This window comes from Priapulus caudatus, unplaced genomic scaffold (genome assembly GCF_000485595.1).
Source record: "Priapulus caudatus unplaced genomic scaffold, Priapulus_caudatus-5.0.1 Scaffold174, whole genome shotgun sequence".
Taxonomy (NCBI): Eukaryota; Metazoa; Priapulida; class Priapulimorpha; order Priapulimorphida; family Priapulidae; genus Priapulus; species Priapulus caudatus.
Window position 1 is genome coordinate 333846 of NW_014577235.1, and position 12075 is coordinate 345920.

The 12075-nt window shown below is 49.8% G+C and overlaps 1 protein-coding gene across 1 annotated transcript in view; it reads right to left on the reverse strand.

Moving 5' to 3' along the window:
* The window catches only part of LOC106806678 (phospholipase D2-like), a 24319-nt gene extending 14042 nt beyond the window's left edge, over window positions 1–10277 (reverse strand). The window contains 6 exon segments of the mRNA XM_014808690.1: window positions 5953–6118; window positions 6463–6612; window positions 7021–7173; window positions 8841–8926; window positions 8929–8988; window positions 10248–10277. Coding sequence (XP_014664176.1) covers window positions 5953–6118; window positions 6463–6612; window positions 7021–7173; window positions 8841–8926; window positions 8929–8988; window positions 10248–10277 — 645 coding nt within the window.
* Between the last annotated feature and the right edge of the window lie 1798 nt (window positions 10278–12075).

Here is a 12075-nt window from a genome sequence, read left to right on the forward strand (position 1 = left end):
GAGAGAGAGAGAGAGAGAGAGAGAGAGAGAGAGAGAGAGAGAGAGAGAGAGAGAGAGATTGCCAGAGATAATAAAGAGATCTAATGAGAAATATGGTATAAAGATAGAAATGAACAAGGGCAGAAGCCGCCGTGCATACATTAAAAATAAAACAATATAAAGGCAGAATGTATAACTGATAGGTGGATAGACAGACAGGCACTGCTATAGCGTTAGTTACCTCTATGTAGATGAAGTATTTAGATTCTCTGATGGCTGTCAGATAAGCCTGGTGGATGGAATCCTCAGTTTTCTTTATACCAATGGACCAGTTACTCACACTGCGCAGAGCCTAGAACAACAACAACATGATGATGATCAGAGTAACTATACTGCTGCTCTTCTACCATCTGCACTGGTCATTACCAGTAACACCATGATAGACTATATATATGGTATCTATACTGCTACCTTACTGCCCCCTGCTGGTCACTACCAGCAACACATTGATGGATATAGCTAAGGTATCTATACTCTCGCTACTGTCCTTCACAGCGATGATGTTCAGGGTACCTATACTGTTACTACTGCCCTCTAGTGGCCACTTAGTATCAACCATAGAAATAGATATATATACCTTTTAGATATTCATCTCGGTATATATCTATTTCGATTAATTGTATCAACACTGTTGTGGGTAAACAGCCTTTACCTGGACTTGGCAATTGATAGCATTGCATTTCCACTCGGGTAGAATCGTGATGTTGTCGTAAGATTTCGGCAAAAGGAGTGGAAAATAGTCGTCAAACTTTGCCTTTTCTGTCTGTACATATATCAGCATCATATATTAGCATTGGCATATTATATTGTTAGCGTAGTACAAGTCAACCCACTACAAATGCACCAAATCAAGAGCTAATAATAATGTAAATAGCTTTTGACCAAATGCGTCCTTTATAGACAGGTGGCCATTTTGTAAGAGGTGTCGGCTAACAAAGGATATATAAAGAAAATAACGCATAGACACATAATAACTTAAATGGGAAAAAAATAAGAATATGACAATTGTGGAGAATACTTCTATAAACTTTGATATTATAGACTGCAAGCTTCGTTGCTAAAGCCCCGGTCACAACGGATCGTACGAAATTTTGTCGTGGTGGACCCATAAAATATTTGTCGTGGCCAGATCTTGCAACATGCCCGAAATGTATTTCGAGTGGTCACAAGGGCTACGACACATCAAAGATGGTTTGGCGATGGGGACGCGACAGAAAAAAAAAGATATGTCGTGGTTATGTCGTGGGTGTGTCGCAAGTCAGTCGTGCGTCAGTCGTGAGTTGTCGGGCATTGTCGGGGGACCTGTTTTTCACATGAACAGCGTCCGGTGGTTCACTTCTGCTGGCATGCACGTGCTACAGTCGTGCCGACTGGCGCCCAAGTGTGGCATACGCTGCGGTCATCGTCGTGAGCGTCACTTGTGGCACGTGTCACTCGTGGGTCACTCGCCGCGTCCCGTCTTCCGACTTATATAACGAGCTGCCCGGTCTGTTGCTGCCTTTGCTGCCAGAAGATTATATCAAGTGGATACACGAAGTTCTGCCCGACTTTTTACGCATAATTGTCATTCATTAATCAAGTAGTGATCCAGGATTGCTTCAAGAAGAACACGCCAACAAGAGAAATGCGTGGCTAAGCCTAGCAAGTTGGCCCTTCTGGCTGATGCGAGGCGGCCGACACTCAGCAACAAGCTCGTGCCAAACATGCCAGACTCCAGCTGCACGAACCCACGAAGTCACCCGCCCTCAACTCTCTGCCATCAGAGTACTCATACTGGCTCCCAACATCAAAGCGACGCTCGATCACTGAGCCGACCCACCAACGTCAGGGCGTTTCGCCGGTTCCTGCGCTCGCTCCCGGGCCCGGGATCAACGCCAACAGAACTATATTTATGCTCGTGCTGGGCTTCCTCAGCACGCCCCTCAGCAGGCCACGCGTAGTCGCTCAGGTCGGAATAGCGCCATCTCCTTTCGCGCGACAGGCAGTTTTAATCCAAGCTGTTCTTCGCCGAGCTATATACCCCTCAAAAAACACGAAAATATGTGTGCCAAGACTAACGGCCAAGGACTAACGCACGCAGACTTGCAATGTCTGTTGCGAGCCTCTTACCGAAAATATATATCGTGGACCAATCTTGCAACTGTCCACGACTGTTCTGCGACAGCGGTGAGACAGTGTGTAGGACAGTCGTGCGATATCGTAAGCATTGTTTGACTAAAAAATTTCTTCTTGCGTACCACGACAAGCTATTTAGCGCACGCAGTCGCAAGACTGTCGCAAACTGTTGTTAGGACAGTACTCCACGACAACCAGAAAGACTAGATACGCACTAAAGCAATCGTGCAACAAAAAAGGCAGTTTTCGAATTTTGCTGCACGTACGCGGAAGTTCGATTGCATCGATGCTCAAATTTCGCCTAGGACTGTCTCTGCCGGACGAACCCCGCATGACCACGATTTGCCAAAATGTTGTCTGTCGTGTCCGTTGCACAATGCGTCGTGGCTTTCTGTTGCTGACCAGGGCTTAAGGGTTACAACCTATTATCTGAGCAAACTGCGTTAACACGGTCTTTCTGATGCACGAGTTGTGCCTACATTATGCCGTTCTCCCCGACTTTTTATATTTCACACTTCAGGACACGTTGGCTCTTCAACGACGATGAAGTTCTATGCACTGGCACTACTGGATGTACGACAAAAAAGTAGGTTATAATTTGCTACTTTCTGGTAAAACTCGAGATTACAAGCGTTTTCAATTCGCTAGCCAGACGCCTTCACTTTGGCATGGTTCCAACGCTCTGTTACAAAGAAGTGACGAACGAGGTCCGGCGCGGCTGGGCCGCCGTAAACACGATCCCGATGCTCTTTGCCACGGGCATCCGCACGGGTCACTTCTTTTACGGTCAATCTGGTAATTCAAACACAAGAACGACCTCTTATGGTATACAATGGCAGCATGTTGTGTTATCGTTCTCAATTTCTTCTCTTCTATAAATTTCTCTCTTTCCTTCCCTTCTCTCTCTCTCTTTTCTTACTCTACTCCTCTATGGGGGGTACCTGAGAAGGCCGGCATCAGATTTGGTCACGCTCTGGAAAATGAAGTTGGATAAATCCTTGCCGACCACGCGCGCTTGTCGGTTTAGTGTCCACAGGAGAACGCCTTTGGCACAGTCGCGGTGCGGTTCTATTTGGTGAGAGCCAACAAGTCACAATATGAATCGATTGATTATATAATAGATGTTTGTTATCTGCATCAATGAAGAACTATTTCACACCATGTAAACAGACTTTGCCTAGCCGCCACACTCTATCCGTTTTTTTTGCCTGTGCCACAGCATCGAACCGCCCCCGCCCACACTATCCGACCCGATCGCGACCTCAGATCGGCAGGCCACCGCCCACTGTCCGCTCTAACGTGGACGCAACCATGGCGCACTCTCGTGGCGTTCAAGCGCGATTTAGCGTGTTCACTAAGGCATCGGGAGTGCTTTCCCATGGCGCTTGATGCCATTTCGCATTTCAAATGCGGTGTCCCATTGCCGCAGCTCTGTGAGTGGTCAATTTTCTCCAGCGTCGTTGATCCTCAGGCATGGGCACACTGATGCCGAGCACGTATCCGGCTCGTTCGTATAGGTCGCGTCGCCACACTATCCGAACCCCGATCTGCTCCCGCATTCAAAATCGAATCGCCGGCCAAATTGACCTCCCAGCCAATCTTAAGCCTCCCGCAAGCCAAACTAGATACATCTCGATCATCGTAAGCCTCAAATCGCACTCGGCGATCCGGATAGTGTCGGCTTAGCATTAGAAAACCTAATATTGCATCGCCGCACTCTCCAGAATTACACTGCATGATTATGAGCGCTTCATGTTACCAGGAGTGTCATAATATAGGTGTGTGTGTGTGTGTGTGTGTGTGTGTCTATACTATGACACTCCTGGTGTTACTGAATGATACAAGTATTTATCATGATTATATGCTGTATGTCGTCGCTGTGCAGCACACACGTGGCTCCCCGTGGTGGTGATGATACGTACTGTTCCTTCACAGGAAACCGGCCGGCTTCCAGAGATCGTGCTCGAAGCTTCTCGCATTCTCTGTCTTTGCCTCTCAGCTGCTCGCGGAGCAAACGCTGTTACCCATGCGACATCAAGATGACTCGAACGCTTTTACAATACCATCAGAAACAGGCAGCCGATGGGAACCCATGAAACATTATGCGATTTGAAATGCAAGCAATCTGCGAGTAAGTTTTGTTAGCAGTGTAATAATATAGGACAACCCGAATTGATGACATTCTCATACGAATACATACAATACGTATTTTATTTCTGTAATGATACGTGTCTTGATGGTTACGTGGAACTGACTAGAGGGTGAATGATGGTTGCCATAGAAACTTGCCCAAGTGCCATATAGTGTCTCTGGTTTGGTAATCTTTGGAGCCCTGGCATCCTTATTCCTAGTGCTCAGTGTTTCGGAATCACTGCTGGCGGCTGGGCTACCACTGGAGCTGGCAATCTCGTGGCTTGACTCTGGATCAGTGTTAATTGTCTCACAGCTGTTCCCTACAAGATATAGTTAGGCAATCATAGCCGATATAAACACATGCTCACTGTCACTAGTTCTGTCTCTGCCTCTGTAATTCCTTGCTTCTTCGCTTCTCTCTATTTCTCTCTCCTCTCTCTCTCTCTCTCTCCACACCACACGCACGCACGCACGCACGCACGCACGCACGCACGCACGCACACACACACATATATAAAGTATAAGACGTAAATAATAAGATATATAGAAGATATATAGATGAAAATATACTCGTATTAAAAAAATGCGCGTGTGTGCGTGCATGTAACTGAGTGTACCTGTGTTGGTAGCTGGATCGTTGCCAGGTTCATGTGTACACCTGTCAGCCTCACCAACAAGGTCAGCCATACCTGACTCCTGCAGGCAGACTGTATGCCAGCAGGCAGTAGTGGACCCTCTCCAGATCGGTCAGTCTGTGGACACAGACAAACAACATGCAGTTACATTATACGTTGTTATTATAGTATACATATAGTTGATTTGTTCTGTAAATGTATTACTTCTGAGCCATGGCTCATTTTATACTGTTGATTTGCCTTTACTCTGTTTATATGCATAACCTTTCCTATTTAGTTTGCCTTCTATACGACAAGGCAGTTGCATTGCTACTCACCAATGATTGTGTTGTCTGAAACTGTTGTATCTGTTACCTTACCTCTAAGCAGTGGTAATGTATGCGAGACCTCGTAAGAGAAAGAGATAACGAGATGATATGATATCATGCATAGGGGTCTATAGATGGATGTTTTGTCTCACACGGCTACGTTCAGCTGTGTATTACCTGTGCTTGTTGCTCGTCCCCGCGCGCGTAGCCACATGTCCAGTCCCGACGAAGGCGATCGCTTGATCTATATCACCAGCTTCTCGTCGGTGACCCACAGAGCAAGGTTCCCGTCCGCGAGGGCGTGCGTCAGGCTGAGACGCAGGCACTGCTCATGTCACACATACAGATTGCAAGCTCCCGCCACATGCAAAACACGCGCATCACAACACAAGACTGTATGCGACTACTCTGCTTTTAGCAATGACTCGAGTGGCCGGCACCACCCTACCCATTATGTTTGTCTCGGTGTCTTCTGTGCTGAGGGAAATTCTTGCGTGTAGGCTGACTTGATGCCCAGGGCAACCTTCTACCTCCTTATATAGCAGGACAAATACCTTTACTCCTTCATCCTGCAATGGAATAGAGGGCACCATGAGGTCATGCACATAACGTTAGGACATGCACAGGTTTATGAAATTGGCATTTATAAAAGCCAGCTTTCAGGTCTTAGTGTTGCATTCAGCTAGCAGGTTTAATAAGGGACATAATATATATAAACGTACAGCTTTGCGTTTTAGTAGCAGATCGAGACGCCAGCTGCCGCACTGTGTAGCCGGTCGCTTCAGGTAGATCTCAGGACTCAGCCACCAGTCTGTGATGAATATCTCCTCCTTTGCTTCAGCGATCGCCGAAGCCACTGCGTCAAAGTAGCCTGCTCCGTCCACAAACCTAGCAGCAGATGAACACGGTGTAAGAGAACAGCTATAGTGCATGCATACTCGCATATCTGTTGCTGCTGCTTCTTCTTCTTCTTCTTCTTCTTCTTCTTAATTCTTTTTCTTTCCATGATCTCCCAGTTTAATGCTACATCAAGACACCTGATTGTAATGATGGGCTTAGAATGATAATACGATTGTGGTTAGATTAGCGGGTTAGATTTGATTGAATTGACAATTGGCAGTTAGGCTGGTTAGGTTTAGGTATAGGATGACAATGATGGCAACAGCGAAGGCGGCGGCGATGACGATTTATGTATCAGGGTCGTAGTCTAGGAAGCCAGGAAGTCCACTTACCATCTGCACCAGGACTCGGGTCTGACGGGAGCGAACGATCCGAATCTGTTAGTCTGTATGAAGTCCTTGCCGGATGTTTCCATCGCACGCTTGATGTCTGCGCACCATTCCTTCATCTTACGCTTCGTCCAACACTGCACCAGCAGCTCCCTGCAATGCAAACCTGTTGATTAACATCAACTGCTCCGTGTCCCTCCATGGATCGAATACGGTTGGTTCCACCAGCATTTGGGAAGAAGAGGTCTGGATGGCCTCCACAGGCCACACCTCCACTGTGCTACCCCCGTGGGTTCAATATGCATATATTCTTGGATGCCATATTGTGCAAAGTTTCTGGAGATGAAATGCTATACAAAGCTGGCCATGTACGACTAGTTTCGACTTGTGGTAGTCTTCGGTACGTTCTTCTAACATTTGTCCCACCACCATGTTGTGCAATCATGGTTTACATATTTCAGAACTGTAATTTTTGTTATACTGTTATAGTTTGTAGGATTTCGCCACTTGCATGCGTGACAAATGTGAGTTACTGTAATGAGAGCGCACAGGTACGTATACCTTGACAAGCTGCATATCTTGATGCCGTGCTTGACGTTCGTCTCTGCCTGACCGCTATGTACTTGAAATCCATTATCCATGAGCTGGACGTGACACACAGCGCCATCTTCTGGTCGAATGTAAGCCACGTACGTGTCTTTTAGCACAAACCATCTTAGTAAGAGAAGTAATGAGAAATGACCATAAATTGCTGAACGAAAGAAACCAACTTTGAATCATGACCACACAAACTGAGACATGAATTCCTACCATGCAAACAGTATACAGGAGGAGTACGCGTGTAAAAGATTGTGCATAGAAGGTCCCTATATCTACGCGCGTGTACTAATTAATATCTACGCGCGCTGAATTTGTGGCGGTATAATAGAAGGAAAGAATAGGAATGAAACAAAGTAATAAACAGGGGGGGGGGGCATACTAGCGCATGCAAAACCCAGCTAAACTATCGAGGAAAACCAGAATTTTGTGTGTGTTTCCCACCGCCTTATAAATTGCTGCCTGCTGTTCTGAACCAATGTATGCTGACCCCCATGTGCTGTTCTCACATTCTGGTATGACAAGTAAACGGTTCCTCCCAACATCTTAAAGCCGTTTGAGGGCAGCGTTCTGAATAGACCAGGGTTGCCACTGAACAGTCTCACTTGAGTCAAAGTGGCGAAAATCATAACAACGGGAAAGTGGCTCAGTCAACGCCTACGAAGCTGCGCACAGTTGCTTAGCTGTTATTGCTCGTGCGAACAGGGACAGTCATACTTCACTCGCTTACACGCACCCGTACCCGCGGGACCCGCGTACGCACGCGCACCGCCCCTCGCACGCGCACGCATGTACTCACGCACACACACACATACATACATGCGCACGCACGCACGCACACCGCCCCTCGCACGCGCACGCATGTACTCACGCACACACACACACGCGCGCACACACATACACACATGCGCACGCACGCACGCACGCACGCACGCACACACACACCAACACCCACACACGCATGCACGCAACCACACACGCACACACACACACACACACACACACACACACACACACACACACACACTATCACACATATACACACACTCACACACACACACACACACACACACACACACACACCACTCGCGGCGCGGCGCGCGCGCGCCACACACCAACGACACATGCACACACACACACACAACAAACACATACAAACACACACGACACACACAAACACATACAACAAACACACACACACACACGCCACAACACGCTACCACAACTCAGACACACACACGTACACTACACACACACACACACATGAACACACACACACACACACACACACACTACACACACACACACACACTCACATGCACCACACACACACGAACGCACACACACACGCGCACACACCACACACGCACACGCACGATCACCACCACACACACACACACACACGGCAGCGCACGGCTGCACACGCCACACACGCCACAACGCCCACACGCACACACGCACACACGCACACACATACCCCCCCCCCCCACCACAACACACACACACACACACGGCGCGCACGCGCACCAGCCCACACGCCACACAACGCACACACGCCACACGCACACACGCACACACATACCCCCCCCCCCCCCACCACACACACACACACACAGACGCACACACCACACCCACACACACCACACACACACACACCACACACACACACAGCACGCAACGCACACACGCACACCGCACAAGCGCTACGCACACAGCACACACCGCACACACGCACACACGCACACGCACACACACACACACACCACACACACACACATGCGTACCTCTCGCGCACTGCGGACACAAGCTTTGATGTTGAGGCGCATGTCGGTGCACGGATGTCCTCCTGCCTGACTTCCTCACGTGTCCCTCCTTCAGCTTAGCTCCCAGACCAGCAATGAACGACAGGTAGCTCACCTCCAAGAACTCCAACTGTCGCCAAACACATATCAACGTCAGTTAGTGAGACCAGCAAAGATATGATGATTCGCGCGAAAAGTGGTAGGAACTTCAAAGGAACTTTTGAATTATCTATTTGTTGTTGAATTGTCTACTTGCTGCTGCTGCTGCTGTTGTTGTTGTTGTTGTTGTTGTTGTTGTTTTTTGTTGTTTTGTTGTTGTTATTATTATAATAATAATAATTATTATTATTGTGGTTATTATTGTTGTTTTTGTTGTTGATGGCGGCGGTGGCGGTGGCGGCGATTGGTGGTGGTAGTGATGATGATGATGATGATGATGATGATAATGTGATTACGTATTGATCGGTTGCATGGATGATTGATGACGCATAGATGGTCTGTGCGCGGTTGTGTTGGTTTGTATGTGGTAAAGCGGCGGGAAGTGTGCGGAAGTTAAACTTCTACCAGAGGCCCTCTCAATCATCGGTGGACGAAGGTTATTTACCCAAACCGTGTTACCGAAAGCTACCTAAATCACAAGATCTCTTTCTCTAAGCAATCCCACGTTTAGCCCGCGTATGCTCACCGGCGTCGAGTCTGCTCTGAAAAGCAGCAGAGGGGGGGAGGGGGGGGCTGATTGGGGGGACGGTGGGAGGGCGTGTGGGGGGGGGGGGGGGTGGTGGGGGCGTGCTAGGTGGGGGGGTGGGGGTGTGGGGCGTGGTGGGGGTGGGTGGGGGGGGGGGGTGGGGGGGGTGTGGGGGGGGGGGGGGGGGGGGGGGGGGGGGGGGGGGGTGGGGGGGGGCGGGGTGGGGGGGGGGGGGGGGGGGGGGGGGGGGGGGGGGGGGGTGGGGGGGGGGGGGGGGGGGGGGGGGTGGGGGGGGGGGGGGGGGGGGGGGGGGGGGGGGGGGGGGGGGGGGGGGGGGGGGGGGGGGTGGGGGGGGGGGGGTGGGGGGGGGGGGGGGGGGGGGGGGGGGGGTGGGGAGGGGGGGGGGGGGGGGGGGGGGGGGGGGGGGGGGTGGGTAGGCGGGGGGGGTGGGCGGGTGGCGGTGGGGGGGGGGGGGGGGTGCAGGTATGTGCGGGGGGGGGGGCGGGCGCCGGTCGGGGGTGGGGGAGGGGGTGGCCGGGGGGGCCCTGTCACGCTGTCGTTCATGACCGGGAAGCTGGGCAGAGCCTCGTCTGATGCCTCTGCTGCGTGGAGAGTGGGGTGCTGAACACTGAGCTCGCCGCGGGAGAACGTGAGGTGGTGTGGAGGCCTCTGGAAGTGCTATGTAGCTCGTCGCGATCTCCCACTTGTAGCCGCCGATGCTCCAGCGACGACATAGGCTGCCACAGCAACGGCGGAAGCGTCATAGCACACACGCACACAATGTAATGCACGCACGCACACACACACACACACACACACACACACACACAGCACACACACCAACACACACACACACACACACACACATCACACACACACACACACACACACACACATATATGATAACAGACCACTACACACACAACACCCACACCACAACAGTACACACCACACACACACACACACACACACACAACACACACACACACACACACACAACACACACACACATATATACACCACACACAACACAACGACACACATGGCACGCACGCACGCACGCACGCACGCACGCACGTACGCACACACACGTACGTACACGCACGCACGCACGCACACACGCACAATCGTATGCACGGACACACGTATGTACGCACGCACACGCATACACATGCAACCACGTACACACGCAAACGCGCACGGATGCACGCACACGCGCACGCACGCATATACGCAGCTAGCAGACACATAAATACACAGATATACACACGCGCGTACTGCCATGCACGCACGCGCACGCACGAACACAGATAGCAGACACATTCGTACTTCTATGCTCTTACATGTTAGGGTTGAGAGCATCCTTGGTTTGCTGTCTGTAGGCCTCCACTACACTCACGTTGATTGACACACCTGGTATCCACACCTCTTGTTTGACAGATTTCAACGACCTGGGCTTACGATGCACAGCACTGTAGGGTATGACACATCCCTCACCTGTAACACATGTAAATATACATATATAATACCTATATAGTAGCATCCAGCACTTGTAACACATGTAATTACATATATAATACATATATAGTAGCATCCCTCAACTGTAACACATGTAATTACATATATAATACATATATAGTAGCATCCCTTACCTGTAAAACATATAACTACATATATAGTAATATACAGCACCTGTGTACATATGTAGTCAGCATCCTCCCCGATTTACCCCTGTGTCTAAAAATATCAATGTTCCCATTATGCTAGTGGAGGGATTGGAAATTGCACGGTACCCCGATGGGTGTAAACAAACTTCCTCATATTTCGTATCGAGAGATGAGAACGGGATAACTCGATGGTGGTGGTGAGCAAGCGTACCCAATTTAATTGTGTGGAAAAGGAAGGGGTTCCCCAGTGCTGGTTAATACACTTCCCCCTGCGCAGAGGTGGCGCCAGAGGGGGCAGGGAATCACCACCCACCCCAACACATAAAAAATTATAACTGGTCGGGGAATGATGTGTGAAAAATATTTGCAGACGTTATTCGTCTATCACACATGACACGCAAAATGCGACGAACTAGCGATATCCAACACGCGACACATAAAAATGCTGACAATATGTGACCTTTATGTAAAACAGTTAAATGGTAACATTAAAGTGTTCAAAGGTGTCACAATAAATGTAACTCATATATTCCTTCCCAGTGACAGAGTAAATGCGCACGCCTACAAATATCAAAGAACGCGACACAGATAAATGTGTGACACTACCAATGTCCAACCGCTAAAACGCGTAGTAAGCCAATGTGACACGCAGTAAACGATGACCAGAGCGTGATGTCGGGCCACTCACGTGACGCAGTAAGAGTGGGGACACCAACCAACATTCGGGGCGACGTTGGCATTTCGTCGCGTGCTACGCGTGTTGGAAGGCCGCGGGAGTTACTAACGTTACAGCTTGCTCCGTGTAGTAACATCCACGTCTCTCTCTCTTTTGCGTGTGCCGCGCGCGCGCGCCGCGCGCGGTGTC